This window comes from Protomyctophum bolini, assembly GCF_963924005.1.
Source record: "Protomyctophum bolini genome assembly, chromosome: 8".
In the NCBI taxonomy this organism is placed as follows: domain Eukaryota; kingdom Metazoa; phylum Chordata; class Actinopteri; order Myctophiformes; family Myctophidae; genus Protomyctophum; species Protomyctophum bolini.
In genome coordinates this window covers 11,681,712-11,698,069 of record NC_137869.1, presented here as the reverse complement: position 1 = coordinate 11,698,069, position 16,358 = coordinate 11,681,712, and the positions used below count along the sequence as shown (strand labels likewise).

Sequence of the window (16,358 nt, the reverse complement as noted above, 5' to 3'; positions counted from 1 at the left end):
GCTCTCAACTGGCTGCGCTTGGCTAGTCGTGTGTTAGTGAAACTAGTGGGCCGAGACATCCCTCTCCTCTCTCCCTTGTAAACTACAGAAAACCTGTTTTCAGCCTGGGACACAAAGTAAATGAAGACTCACCCAGGGACCCAGGGTCATTAAAACGCATGCACGCACGCACACACGCGCACACACACCACTTTTGTCATTGCCCTCAATGTTTGTATTGAAAAATCGAAGGCAGCAGTGGGAACTATGTGAAATTAGCAGATGTCTAGATCTCGCCATGGTATGTTTTGCTTGTTAGCAGAGATGATTAATTAGCATAATCTACTTGCAGACATAGTAGCATAGCTATGGCATAGTTAAACATCATCCATCACACAGTAGTCAGTTACACAAGCTGTTTCTCAAATACATAACATAAAATAGATGTAATTTAAAACCCCAAACTTGTTGCTGAATGTAGCTCATGAAAAGAAGCCAGCGATTCAGTGTTGCTAACAGGTGCTGAAGCCCAAATCCCTACTCAGTAACACAGCACACAGCCACAGTTACCATCCTGACACGGAACGTGTTAAATGACAAATTATCACCCAATTAGCAGCACAGCCTGTTCCTTTTTTTTTAGCCCCCCTTGCTGCTCCCCTGCATGCTGCGCTGTTAAAAACATGTGACGGTTTAAGTTCTGGATCTTGTGGTTCACCATAAAGTGTTCAGGGAGTGAACGTGCCCCATGACAGCACATGTATACAGTATACACTCTGACACTGGCTCTGACACTGGCTGCACATCCTCTCAGGTATAAACTGATGCTTGTTCAAGGGGTGTGCGTGTGCGTGCGCACGTAGAGGCCCTTTGATGGTTGTCAACACTTCACTCATTCATCATGTCTAAACTACCTCACAGGGATAGTCTTATAAAAAACACTTCACTCATTCATCATGTCTAAACTACCTCACAGGGATAGTCTTATAAAAAACACTTCACTCATTCATCATGTCTAAACTACCTCACAGGGATAGTCTTATAAAAAACACTTCACTCATTCATCATGTCTAAACTACCTCACAGGGAAAGTCTTATAAAAAACACTTCACGTGGACACCAGTGTGTCACAGGGATTGGGTGTCATGGCAACTATGATTATCTTCTTGGTGATTATTCTATAGATTACGTTTTCAAGTTCAAGTTGCTTGCTCTGACCACTTAGGCTGTATTTTATGCTTAGCTGTACTTTAACATGGCTAAAATAAATCTTCTCAAGTTCACAACACTCATGTGTCAATGCAACGCATTGTGGGCTGAAGAGCACCTATTTTAGCTATTTTAGTAATGCATATTTTATTCATTTAAAATGGATTATTTTATTCGAATGGATTAAATAAATTAATTTGATTACCGGTAACTGTTGCACCCTCACTGATATTTTCCCCATCAAGATGCATCACCATATGCTGCTTCATTGGCCCCATGTGTTTATAAAAATGAAAGATTTCTCATTTTGTCAAGAATCACCTCTTGGCCTGCAGGCGAGCGTGGGCCATTTTGTGTGTCTCTCCTCTCCTGTAATGAAAAGCAGAGAAGCGTCCTGTCGTCAGCCAGTAATAACGCTGCATTAGGTCCACTGATGCCCATGCTGTAATACAATAACCCCCTTTGATCTATACTAGTAACAGTACAGTGCTGGACCCCCGCTTGTTAATGTTCCCTCGTCTTGTGCAATTTACGTCTGAAAAGAAAACGTGTGTGTGCTTCGGTCTTAACTCTGTATATAGATGGAGATCCAACCAAGGAGTCCATTTGTTTACATTTGTGTACTTACTATTTACGAAATGATCTATATAACGCATATGTATTTGGATTCTGTGTACTTCTTTATTTCTTCCTTTTGCTTCTTGGAGAACAAAGCATGTGAAAAATGTGAATCCAACACAATGTGTTCTCTTGTTCCATAATTATTATTACACAAATACATTTTTAAAGCCAAATTGCTCTTTGATGCTCGTTCTGTAATATAAGCCCTTTGATCTGGACTGTAACTCTGAATCCACTGCTCTTTGCTCTCCATCTCCCTCCCTCCTTTTTAACATGTCTGATTGTCTGAATATGTTGTTGCATATACTGGTGCGTCGGGAACAAGAGCAGTGAAGTTTAATAATACATAAATATGCAATTCTGTAAAGTTTAATTGGAGAGCGTTGAAATGGTACTGAAAATGATGAGAATGATTTTTTTTGTTATGGTAGAATTCATGAATTAATTAAATCTTTTCCCTCTTTTCATAGATTCAGAATTTCCCATGCAAGACCCTGGAGTGGTGGTTCCTGCTTCATGGAACACCTCTAGTGATGGTAAGGTTGATCGCACGCACGCACGCACGCACGCACGCACGCACGCACAAAGGGATATAATAAAGACTAGAACAAAGAGTAAAAATCACACCTGTGTGAACTGAGTGGTGCAACTCCCCTCTCCCCCTACCCCCCTCTCTCTCTCTCTCTCTCTCTCTCGCTCTCTCTGTCTCACTAGCAGGCAACAGTGCAGCACTATCTCTCTCTCTGTTTCTGGCACAACACCACTTTTGCCCCTACTGGTAATCATAGTAACATAGTCACACACATAGTCACATAGGTTAACACGGACATTGCTGTTCCTTGGAGTGGTTGCACCACTCAAAACAGTATCATATGTACAGTACGTCATGAACCGATGTGCATATTTTCCCTGTAGTAACAAAGTAAAGGTGAACTTTGTGTGAACAACTTCACAGTAGGCTATGTTCCATATATACAACAAATTTAGTGTAAGCTGCAATTCGAGCAAAATAGTGCAAGAAGAGGGTGTGAGGGATGGGGGGGGGGGGGGGGGGTCTAGTGTTTTCCTCTGGTTCTTATCAGTTTGTTGGTTCATGTATCTGATTGTTCAGGGAAAGAAGCTTTTTTGCAGTCTATTTGCAGTAGCTTTGAGACTGCAAAACCGTTTTCCATGTGGCAACATCTCAAACAGTCTGCGGTTGGGATGGCTTGAATCCTTCATGATTCTGCAACTCTCGAAACAAATGACTTTTTTTGTAGTCACACCATTGTCTGACAACAGAAATGGAAAAAGATATGTACCCTACTTGTAGTCGAAACGAAGTACGACTCGTATAGTATGTTTGTGAAAAGGTTGTGTTACTGTAAAGGTTGAGGGACTACATTCAGCACCAGGGACAGTGCCTATTGTCTTAGTGAAAGCCACTGTCTGGAGAAGATAAATGATGACACTTCTAAACACAAACCCTAAAGGAAGCACTCTTGTTTAATACTCAAATAATAATTAACTAAAAAAAATATATATATAAAATTGCCATCTAATAATTGACACCTGAGCTGTGATGGACTGTTGCTAACTGAGGAAGGTTTCGACATTTCTATTTTTACTGGCTGATACTCTGTGGCTGGGTGGGTAGGTGGGTGTGTACTGTAGGTCTGTTATTTCAGACCACACCCATAGCTAACATCTGTCCTTTATCTGACATATGCATGGTGATTGCACTATGCGTTGTGTCTGGAGGCAGAGAATGGTTTTGATTGGCCGAGTAGACAGTATTCAGAAGCGTGGCCCTATCGGCATGCATTAGTAGCAGGAAATTGATCGTGTTGAAAGACTCATAATTGGGCTGAAATCTGGTATGTTAATTTACTGTGTGTTTAGTCAGCTGTACCGTTTCCAGGTCAGTGTCTTGCTGAGGAGCAGCTGGCTTAGCACTGACGGTATAACATGGAATTAAATTCTAACCAATTCAATGCTTGCAGGGCAGTGGAAATGGCTCTGTGCTAGTACTCTCTGTGTGTGTGTGTGTGTGTGTGTGTGTGTGTGTGTGTGTGTGTGTGTGTGTGTGTGTGTGTGTGTGTGTGCACTCGCGCTGGACTGGTCTGTATTTATTTGTTTGTTTGTGCAAAGACTGTGTGTGAAGGTGCATTTGTTCAAGGCTTCTTGACTGTAATAAAGCAGAGGGTGATGACAGCGGAACATTTATTCATCTGCCACAGAAAAGGGACAGTGCTTATGCTGCTAGGATTTGAGTTTCCCAGTGATCCTGGTGCCAAACACCACAACACTCCACACGAGACAATTACAAACAGAATGGCTTTGTTGTAAAGACTTTGGCAGGAATTCTCTTCTCTTCTCTTCTCTTCTCTTCTCTTCTCTTCTCTTCTCTTCTCTTCTCTTCTCTTCTCTTCTCTTCTCTTCTCTTCTCTTCTCCACTCCTTTATTGGTGGTTATTATTGCAGTCAATGAAGTGTGCAGGCCCACTACTCAAAAAAACATTTTCCATCCATCAACGCAACTAATAAGATATGAGATAAACTGGGTTACTTCCAGTAATATATATAAAAAGTTTTAAAACATTTATGATTGGGTAGTGTGCGTTCATTATTATATATTTTTTTGTCTATGGAAATACAGAGGAGTGAAGAGTTTAAGCATATGCAATTCAAATCAATGCAGTCACAGCACTCTGCATGTGGACAGCTTCCCACCAATGCTCCCCTGTATGTTTTCTAACGGATGTACCAAATGAAAGGAAGCGATTTTAGTTCTCTGGGAGCCTAGAACACGACATATGAGACGAGCTGTGTGGAACTCACACGCTGGGAATTCACACCGAAAGACAGCAGAGATGAGATAACCACACACACATACAGCCGTCATGGTAGACATATCACAGAAATGACACCATGGTTCACCACTGTGCTGTGTGTCTGTGTGTGTGTTAAATATGTTAGGGTAGTCGAGACTGGGAGTGTTGGGAGTGCTTGTCCTATCAGGCACAGTTAAGTGCTTCACGCATCACCATTGACTGGAATGTGTCTATCATTCCAAGAACCATTGCAGACTGGAAATTTGTTCATTCTAATGAGATCGAATATATGTAAGGCCAATATATGCCACGAGAAAGGTGTCGGCAATGTCTAGTGTTTGTTCGCGATGTCTTAAGGCAGTCTCGTCTTGATCGTTCCAAATCAAACATGTTTATTATTTTCTTAAGCTTTGAGCCTTGGCTCCTAGGCGTGTGATGATCGACAGTGTCAACAGCCAGTACGTGTTCAGTGTATGCTGCTGACAATTTCCGCAACAGAGAGAGAGGGATTTGGAAAAGGTTGCTAGTGAGGGGTTGACCATGAGGCAGTCAAACGTTAAAAAGAGCTGCTTTTTTCAGGAGGCCATGGGCAGTGTCATAGAAATATGACACTGGTCAATAATAAGGTGTTTACGGTTTAACAGTGTGAATGAATTCTACCTATTTGCTACGTATCACCAAATAGACATAATTATACCTAAATACCGTATATGCAAATGTACAATATCTCCTATAGAATCCCATAAGAGTCTTGTATTATGGGAAGGTGCATGGTTCCCAGTTGGACTAAAAACCCACAACATGAGAGGTTGTCAGACTAGTAGTCCAAATATCAAGTGTAAAGGAGGCATTAATTAAACAGTGAAAAAACTGGTATGCTCAGTGTGTCGAGTGTTAATGTACTGTTTACGTTTATGTATACAACAAGGTACTCTTGGTGGGGAAAAATTGCCAAAAACTGTACCACTTAATGCCTGGTGTTTATGTGGTCTCTACTCTTTGGTCCGGGCAGAGTCCAATCTGGACAGAGTCCAATCTGGACTCTGCCCCGACTTGGCTGAAAGATGTTTCCTTCTTCACTATGTTTCTCCCTGCATTATTCAACCCACAGAAGAGTCATTATTTAGTAGTGCAAATACAGTATCCTCAGGGTGTAAAGGAGGCATTATTGAGCCACTTTGAGCGTGCCTTCCTTGTGACGTTTCTTACCACATGAATGCATGGTCAGCTGCAACGGGACTGAAGGGAAGATATGATATGACCACGGTATGTACTGTATGCAGTCCTATTGCATAAACTCTTGACTTCACATAATACTCCACGCTGTGTGGTAATAAATAACAGAAACAACAAATAAATAGGCTAAAAGCTCTGCTAAACTATCCAAATATGAAGGTATAGGATCTGGAGCATTATGCTCAGCCCCAACAAACCTAATGTGTGGCATACTGTACAGTATATCTGACTTGTGATATATGCCTTTCTGCACATTTGTATCTATGTATAAATGTTTTGACCCTTGGCAATCCCATTTGAAGATGCCCTAAATATAGTAATGAATGAAATGGCTTGTATACAGTAGTATAGAATATCTTCAGATCTGCAGTTAATTCAATAATATCCTCAGTAGGTTGGTATATTGTTGTATTGAGAGCCAGTGTTTGCATAGGGGGGAGAGACAGGGCTGTAGGGGAGGATGGGTCAGGAAACCACAACACCCCCTCTTCCTGTAACAGTGTAACACACACACACACACACACACACCTTTGAATGAAAACGTGCTGCATGATGACGTGTCGAGTACCGCATGAATAAAATGTAATCTTGAATTCATTCACCTGGTTTATTCCCATGGCTGCACGTTCCTCCATTACACCTGGTTTATTCCCATCGCTGCACGTTCCTCCATTACAGCGGGTTTATTCCCATGGCTGCACGTTCCTCCATTACACCTGGTTTATTCCCATCGCTGCACGTTCCTCCATTACAGACTGGTTTATTCCCATGGCTGCACGTTCCTCCATTACAGACTGGTTTATTCCCATCGCTGCACGTTCCTCCATTACAGACTGGTTTATTCCCATGGCTGCACGTTCCTCCATTACAGACTGGTTTATTCCCATGGCTGCACGTTCCTCCATTACAGACTGGTTTATTCCCATGGCTGCACGTTCCTCCATTACAGACTGGTTTATTCCCATGGCTGCACGTTCCTCCATTACAGACTGGTTTATTCCCATGGCTGCACGTTCCTCCATTACAGACTGGTTTATTCCCATGGCTGCACGTTCCTCCATTACAGACTGGTTTATTCCCATGGCTGCACGTTCCTCCATTACAGACTGGTTTATTCCCATGGCTGCACGTTCCTCCATTACAGACTGGTTTATTCCCATCGCTGCACGTTCCTCCATTACAGCTGGTTTATTCCCATGGCTGCACGTTCCTCCATTACAGACTGGTTTATTCCCATCGCTGCACGTTCCTCCATTACAGCGGGTTTTGATTACAGAACTACTTGTCCTCCTATTTTCCAAACATTTACAAAATTGTACAAATGTTTTCAAAAGTAGCAATAATAATGAAAATAGCAGATTTTTAAAAGCTCAGTGTGTTGCACCTTGGCTGGTAATCCAGTCTGGCAGTATGTGGTTCGACTCCCCATCCTGACGGCCTTTACTGCATGTCATCTCTCTCCCCATTTCCTGTCCGCCTACTGTCTGTCCCTCCATAAACAAATATAAAATAAAGGCAAAAGCCACAAAAAAAACATTAAAACACTACAACAAGTGACAGGCACGCACAAGCACGCAAACAAACAAACAAACAAACCAACACACACACACACGAAAAAACAAGGGTGGTTGCAGCCATATATAGCAGCCAGATGTACTCAACTACTGTCAAGCACTGTAAGGAATTGCATCCTCATTTTTTGGAACTTAGTTTGTGTATTCTGTCCGTCATGACAGATTTCCTCCAGCTTAGCAAGAGCATCTTGTTGAGCCTATTATCGCTATTTGTTGTACAGCAAAGCACATAGGGTCTAAGTGATGCCGGGAGGGCGTGTCATGTTGTCACATACTCTTTAATAGCACATTCAGTCAGTGCTGAGTCTGGGGTGTGAAGGAGAGTTATACATGTATGTGTACGTGTATGTACGATTATATGTGACGTTTGTGTGTCCGTGTGCACGGCCACATGCCTGCACAAATGTCCCCCCTCTTACTCTCTCACACACACTTGACACATATCTCATATACACCTTGCACACACCTCATGACAACGTGTTGGGTGTATGAGTCAGACAAGCCTGGCAGACAACCACAACACCAGAGCACAGAGGTGACACAGAGTATCGGGTGACACCAAGTCCAGCTCTTTTAGTTTTTTCAACATCATGTGGCAGTTCTATATGGCACAATGCAGTTTCAACAGACTAAAAGCCTAAAATGTCTTCCGTACTGGTACAGCCATGTCACTCCCTGAATATAATATGTAGAAAACAATATATTTGAAAATCTGTTATTTTTGGTGCGGTACACGGTCGTATATCGAGGTATAAATCAGGCTTCAATAGGCTACAATTTTTTTTTTAATATTAAATATACATTCATATGCAAACGCTTGTACATGCATGCCCATGCACAGGCCCCCTAACCACAACCGCTTACACATCCACGCTGTACCCATCGCTGTAGAGAGGAATGCAGTATAATATGCATGTGTGTGTGTGTGTGTGTGTGTGTGTGTGTGTGTTCCCGCGACTAGCAGCTGTAGTGCCAGGGGCCTCCTTCTGTCTCTGCGGAGGCCACACTCAGACCACCAAACAGCAACACAATGTATGTTCATGAATTTGGCCCTCAAAATCACATTCCATACATTTCTGTATGTGCAGAACACATTAAAAACAACACTCCCTGTGTGGCCTCTCAGTCGACTTCTGCATAGTCTCTATCGCTTCCTCTATCTTCCTGTCATGTCTTTCTAAAATAGCCATCTTTTTTAAGAATTAATATGGCTCATTCAGTTCTGTTAAAAGCATTATAACACACAATACATAGGTAACGCATTAATTATCCAAAATGTATCCTTTTGTAACTCATGTAACCAAATGGATTATGGACCCTGATGGGCGCTGAGGATTTGACCTCGGTAGTATTCTGCGCGAGTTCTGAACAGTACGTGCTCACACTGTTGACTTTTTACCTTTCCACCTCCTTTCCCTCTTTGTTGCTTTTTCCAGACGCAAACACATACAAGTCCTTCTGAACAGCCCTTGAGACTCCCCCCAGCATGCATCTCGGCCCCCTGTTTGTTTTGGCCGGTCTCGGTGACCGGGGGTATTTTCTTGCCTACCAGAGCTGTGTGTTTAGAGGGAACTTTCCAGAGGTTTTCCCCTCGCACATTAAGCTCTTAGGTGGCCCACCAGAGTGTTGTTTCTGACAACCTCAAGGAAAATCTGATCCTCTGCATAATGGCGCGTCTCATTGTCATTCTCCAGGGCCCTCTTCTTCCTCTGAACTCCGGTGATAATGTCTCTTTGGGCTCGGACAGCCTTTTGTCTACTGCAGTGGTTCTCAAACCTTTTCATGTCCCCAAATGAATATGCTTTTGGCCGCAGACCCCCGTCTGAAATTATTTTGTGGCAGGGACTGTCATACAAGATTTGTGTGGTTAAAATGTTTTGAAAATATTCTAAATTATCAGATTTTCCCCCCCAAGATTAAAAACAATAGCAGATCTACAAGCTCACAGCACGTTACATTGCTACATGTTGACATGTTGTGAGCTTTGCCATTATAGATTTCCGCTTGGCCGTTGATTTATATAGAGTTAAATTGGTTGAACTGATTTAGATGCTATATTAACAAATGTTGCTTGGGAGTCAGGATCCCCTGACACTCCCTTAAAGACCCAGACCCAGAACCCACTTTGACAACCACTGGTGTACTGTCAGTGTTAGTCTGTTCTCAAACTGAACTTTGTCCAAGTCAGGAAAAGCAATTTGTTGCTGTCGGGCGGAAACCTCCTAAGTCCATATTCTAACTTTTTGTGTTTTTTTCCCGTAGATTTACGCCCTACTAGTGTGAAGCAAAGTTCTTAAAAGTAGCATATCCATAAGCTTGAAACATGACTCAAAGCAACACGTTTTGAGCTTGTAGATCTTCTACTTTTTGCTATTTTTGAATTTGTATCCTGAATAGTGACCGTTTTGGACACATGACATTTCCACCCGACAGAGCTGGATTGTGAAAAATAAATATAACTTCCCTGGTGATATACAGCCATGGTGAAAAGTCTAATAATTTGTTACCACAGCGGTGACCACAACATATTTTGTAGGCTAAAGAATTCCTACGCTGCAGTTTTGTGTTGCACAACAGGACACCCTGTAGGCAGATGCAAATGCACACAAACACACACTCTACATGACTACACACACACCACACTTAACACTGCAGATCAGTATAGTATCCTAAGAAGCTGAGGTCATGGTCAGTATCTCATCTCAGGAACCTTTACATGGCCGTCCATCATCCATTTTGTGGCTTTCGCCTTTATTTTAAGAAAGAAAGAAAGAAAGAAAAAGACAAAAGCGTTTTTTATTTCCTGTTTTTATAGTCTGTCTCGTTCTCCTTTGATGCAGACTATTTATTATTATTTATGGGTTCCTTATGCTGTTCTGTGTTCGGTGCATTGTGCAATGTTGCATCTTTATTCAATTCCACATCTGCCCCCTTTTTCTTCCTCCCTTTCTCTTCATCTATTCACTTCGTTTCCCCTTTTACTTGCCCCCTCCCTCCTTCGCTCCCTCGTTCCCTCACGGCCCTCTATCTTCCCCTCTTCCTCTCCCAGGACCGTTGTTCATCCGCCTGGACGCTCCCATGAATAACATCACCACCTCCCTTGGACACACCGCCGAGCTCTTCTGCCGCGTGTCTGGGAACCCCCTCCCCGGCGTGCGCTGGCTGAAGAACGATGCTCCCGTGGTGCAGGAGCCTCGGCGCATCTCCTACCGTCCCACGGCGTATGGCTCCCGCCTCCGCATCCGCAACCTGGACACCACCGACACGGGCTACTTCCAGTGTGTGGCCAACAACAACCAGGGCACCGTGTCCACCACGGGTGTCCTATTTGTCAAATTCGGTAAGTTATTTTTCAACCCCATGGATTTCACAATGCCACAATTCGGACTTTCCGCTCCTTCATTGCAATCCCCAGTTCCTGCTTACTGATATCATGCTTTGAGGCAGGATTCCAGAGAAGATGGAAGATATAAGATATAACCCCATTGTCAGCTCTGTAGCAGTGGCCGGAAAACTGTGTTCTTCTGGATCGGACTAGTGAAGAAACACGGGGAAGGTTGCCGTATATTAGATTAGTCGATGGGTGGCTCTTCCAAGACAGATTTTGCGCTCTCATTAGAAGGCGGGTGTAAGTGCCATCCAACCGTTTCTGTTGGAGACAAGTGTCCATGTCTCTGAGCCATAGAGTAGAATCGGCTAAACGGTCGTCCTAAATATTACTTCTGTACAGTTACAGTACTGCTTTAAAAAAAGAATATACAATACAGCATAAATATTACAATACCAGTCAGTTAGTAGTAGTAGTAGTAGTGGTAGTAGTAAGTCCAACTCTCACCTCTCTCCATGCTTTCACCTAGCTGGCAGCTTAGACGGGAATGTCTGGACTGGAACAGTATTGTTCCTCCTGTAATATATACTGTACATTGTTTAAATCATTGTCTTCTTTTCCAGATCCACTCCCAACACCTCTGCCAGGACGGCCATCAACGTAAGTCTGTTTTTCACTTTATGTACTGTATCTGCTCAGGGCCACAACACAATACTGGATCGTTGAAACGGCAATGATGGTGCCAATGGCCTAAACATAGTAGAGAGAGTGGTAAGGAGCATGTGACTAGAATTAAAACACGGCAATAATCCCTAAATCGAATCAAGAGAAATACTGGTTTAAGAGAAACTGATTGCTTGTTAGTGCTAGCCATTTTGTCAGCGTGTTTCCACTGCACCCAGCCAAGTCATGCTGGATACCTAATACCATCATTTTGAGAAATGTCATAACTTGAAAAATGACATATGGAGGGACGTTCTGTTGGGTATATGGATCAAGGCATTTTGGCCAATGCCAACATTTCCACCATGATGGCTAAAACAGTTTGGGCGGGATTGTATGTCTCTTGCTTATGCACCACGACACGGCCATGTAGTTTAAGAGTAAAATGGCAAGGGACAGTACGTAGTGATATATATCTGACTGTTCTGCTATATATCTGTGCTTTGGCATTCTTTTTTTTCTTGGTCGGAGTGAGTAAACATCTGTACATGTACAGAGCCACTTTCAATGTAGGATGTAGGACAGGACTTCATGTCACATCCTATCCTATATATTTCACTGACAATTATACCTACTGTACCTTTTATTCAGGCACTGTCTATAAAGTTTTAGGTAGTTTTAGGTAATAATAATGAATGTGAATATAATCATTCTGGTCACGTGGGACTATACGTAGTTAATTCAGGGGTGGTGGATTTGAATACAGTGGTTGGGGAAACACTGTAATATTAATAAATGTACACCTGCAATATCGTAGGCATCGTCTACTTCGGTAACCTCTAAACTTTAGAGGACACAAGAGGGTACCAAAGGCCCTTGGGGGTGACGAATAAACAAAACTACGGCCAAACAATTCATTAATTCATTCACTATTCTGTAGTTGATGCCTCATTCTTATATATTTAGTTGCAGTGCAATACCCCCAAAATATTTACTTTATTCCGAAGTTTCCGAAGTTTGCATCATACAAATGATGATAATTGTTTTGCCATTCACCACGTAATGGTCGTGTTCTGTGTACTATTCTGTAAAACAAGAATCTTCAAGCTAATTTAATGCTACTATTGCTCCATGGTCAAATCAGTGTGCTTTTGACATAAGTTACATCTTCTGTCCAATAGATCAGCGGTCCCCAAACTTTATTGGCCGTGCACCCCATGTTACCTCCTGACCTAGCTGATGCACCCCAGCGCTATGTCTCGTTGTATTTGGCCGAAAATTATAAAAAATATATGATTCTGGCAAATAATCACAGAATGTAGCTGCTCTATACATCTCCTTACAACAGAGGTTTACCGGATTTTGCCGTTTGTGCTGCTAAATAACACCATATTACCCTTTTCATGTCACGCACCCCCTAGAAGGCGTTTGCGCACCACAAGGGGTGCACGCACCACAGTTTGGGAACCCCTGCAATAGATGAACAACCTGTACAACCCCATGCCATTTGTTTACAAATGTTATTTGGCTTAACACACAGGACCTTGTGGACACAACTGGATCTAATGTAAAAGCTGAACAAATGTTCCAAACTATTGAAGTCAAATGGCCTAACTTAACTTAATTAACATAAACCCTTGGCATTTTTGTAACTGGGTTTTGGATCATTTAATTTGCTATTTTTGAAGAAGGTTCGCCTATTATAAATTACCCAGAAATATTATAGAGATGCTATGGTTCATATGGTTAAAGTGAGAATCTGTCTTAACGATTTCAGTTGAAATTGAGTTGACCTCAACCTGACTGCAATCTGTGTGTGTATACTAACGTTTTCAAACGTTCAGGTCAAACAGGAAAGGTTACAGTTAGGGGCATCTTGTGTGTACAGTTGTATTGTACTCATTATATAGGTCATGCACCAGTAGTTGAACTTGGAGTGCAAGTGTGCATAAGAATTCAAATGACCTTGATTTTTTTTAACTTGGAGTGCAAGTGTGCATAAGAATTCAAATGACCTTGATTTTTATTCCTAATTTAATTCCAAATTAAGCTGCGACAAATGACTACATAAACAAGAATATACTTTTGATGAAAGAATATACAGTATTACATATGATAGTCTTGAAAATGTCACCGTGACCTTTGTGTTTGGTGCTGACATCTCCCCAGCATTATGGAATAAATCTGTGTGAAGTTTCTTGTTCGTTTGATCCTCGGCAGATCAAAGGACATGAGCTGGCTGTTTCTCCCCAATGACATTATGGCGAGGCTGCCTGCCATGTTCCACGCAGGACTCTTGGAATATCCAATCAAAAACTCTGGCACAATGTGGAAAGCAGACACTTAACTAAATTCACTTAACTAAATTCCTGCACACACACATGTGCATGCATGCAACATTGCATGCATGCACATACACAAACATGTATAATGATAGCACACATACTCAATAGAGAGAGAGAGAGAGAGAGAGAGAGTGTGTGTGTGTGTGTGTGTGTGTGTGTGTGTGTGTGTGTGTGTGTGTGTCTCACTCAACAGGAGGTACGCTCACATGAGTATTCCTCCATACTGTATATTCATGAGCTGTTTCATATTCATGGAACTGATTGTCCATTGAGTTAAAGGTCTTCCATCAACTCTCTTGGGTAGTTAGAGTACAGCAATCTGAGCCTATGAACCTTGCCTCACTTCGGATCCACTGTCAACTTACACAACAAGTTTTCTTGCCTTTCATCTCAACAGATACAGGATCTTCTTGCTTTTTATCTAAACAGATACTGGATCCTCTGTCTGTTGTCCCTCCTATACTCTATCTATTGGAAAAGAAAGGCGTTGTGTGCTGATAATGAGATGTGAGAATGTGGTCGTCATTATTATTCAACAATTCTCACCTATCTCCATCAATGTTCCACTAGACAAAGAGCCTATCGACAAGCTCACAATGCATTTTGAGCTTGTACTTTAGATCTGCAATTTTGATTGAACGTTCGGCATTCACCCTGGAATAGGGATGCTGGGGTTCATCTGGTTAAGATAAGATAAATCAAGCGCTTCTGGTGGGTTTGTTTTCCCCCTCCACTCTGCTAACTCTGTTTCTCTGCTCACCATGAGTGACTTTCAGAGGCGTGCAGCTGTTTCATAACTGTTTAAATGCATTCATTATGACATTTCATTTGAATGGACAGGGGCCTCTGTTTTACATGCCGGTGGGGGTGATGGTCACCGCTGCTCATCATTAGTGTCATGGCCATGTTATTAGTTGTAAGGAGGACTGGCAGATGTGAAGAAGACAAGGTCAGCTAATGATGGCATGTGCTGACCTCTGCCTACATGCTCTACGTCAGCTATTGATGTGGCGGAGAGGAAAAGAAAAAGAAAACTGCTCTCAGATTGACAGTTTTTGGAAAGACACCTGGCACATAGACTGGTTAGTTCAGAAGAAAGGTTTTTCACCCTTGTGCGTGCACGTGCAAGATCATGGCACGTAGAATAACATATTGTGGGCTTGCAGGGTTGGAATAGTCACTGTCAGGATTTAGAATAATATCCCCCTTATCGACATATTACTAAATGCTAAACTGTTGGCAAATAATGGGCAATAACACATTTTCAAGAATACTATTACTATATATTTTTCTGAGAACCCATTTGTTAACCCTATTAACACTCCTAAGTAACATAAGTAACATCCAGTCGTGGGTTCTGGCTCCTTCAAAATAAGGGTAAAACAGAGAAAGTCCTGGTGGTATACCTACGGGTGAATTCATTTAATACCGGTGGCCAAAGGTTATTAATATACTGCATCACTAGGTCAGTGGTAGTTAGTTAAGGTATGTCAGTCTGTTGGGAACTCTGTCCAACACATTAGGATGAACCCTAATGATTTTGGTGACCCCAAGGCCTTATAGTCCATGTCCACTTGCACACAACATATTTCAAAATGTAATGGGTAGATTGCCATGAAATGTGCTTTTAAATTAAATTAAAGCTCTGCTAGTAAGAACATGGGGCTCTAATGATTCAAACCACTTTGGTCTGCTTTGGTGTAAGGAGTAGCACAGCCTCTAGGGTCCACCAGCGAGCTTTTTAAGCTTGAGTCCTGTTTCTGCCCAGTTTTGTGTTTTGTTTGAATTGGTCTGTGCTTGGGTTTCCTGCTCTTCGAGTTAGGTTTGCATGTACACATTCTGTGTGTGTGTGTGTGTGTGTGTGTGTGTGTGTGTGTGTGTGTGTGTGTGTGTGTGTGTGTGTGTGTGTGTGTGTGTGTGTGTGTGTGTGTGTGTGTGTGTGTGTGTGTGTGTGTGTGTGTGTGTGTGTGTGTGTGTGTGTGTGTGTGTGTGTGTGTGTGTGTGTGTGTGTGTGTGTGTGTGTGTGTGTGTGTGTGTGTGTGTGTGTGTGCATTGGGTTGGTTCTTTAGAGACAAACCTCAAGCTCGCAGCATAGATGTTTAAACAACCATCCAGCCAGCATGTCTGTACTGTACTGTGGTTCAGCGTGACCAGAGCATATATCAGAGAAACAGAGAGTGGCAGAGTGAGCAGAATCAGAAAGAAGAGTTGGGGGAAACTGCTGGGCAGAATAGGGTGTGTGATTGAACGAGAAAACATTCACTAAGGAGCGGAGATGGAAAGTTTGCGGCTTCGGATCTTTTCCTCATTAAAGCCCATTTCCCCCGCAAAAGATAATCACAATAATTTTCTGATTTCTTAAAGAACCTTTTGGTTGTTGTATCAATGGGACTGTACCCCACACCCCTTCTCCCCTCCACCCCACGGCCCTGGTTCTTGCTTCTCCCTCCATTTTCTTTCTCCTCCCACCCTCCGTGTTTTCACAGAGCCAGAACAAACAGAGGGCAAGGGGAAAACGTCTCGCCAGCCAAAATTAGACCCCAACTCTCACTCTCTGTCTCTCTCTCTCTCTCGTGTGCTCTTTCTCTAAC

At 42.5% G+C, this 16,358-nt stretch overlaps 1 protein-coding gene across 1 annotated transcript in view; it reads left to right on the top strand.

Moving 5' to 3' along the window:
• The window catches only part of ror1 (receptor tyrosine kinase-like orphan receptor 1), a 142,356-nt gene that overhangs the window by 94,635 nt on the left and 31,363 nt on the right, over positions 1 to 16,358 (top strand). Inside the window, exons 2-4 of the mRNA XM_080770331.1 lie at positions 2,280 to 2,345; positions 10,481 to 10,771; positions 11,383 to 11,419. Of these exons, the coding sequence (XP_080626457.1) occupies positions 2,280 to 2,345; positions 10,481 to 10,771; positions 11,383 to 11,419 (394 nt within the window). The remainder of the gene's footprint in view (positions 1 to 2,279; positions 2,346 to 10,480; positions 10,772 to 11,382; positions 11,420 to 16,358) is intronic.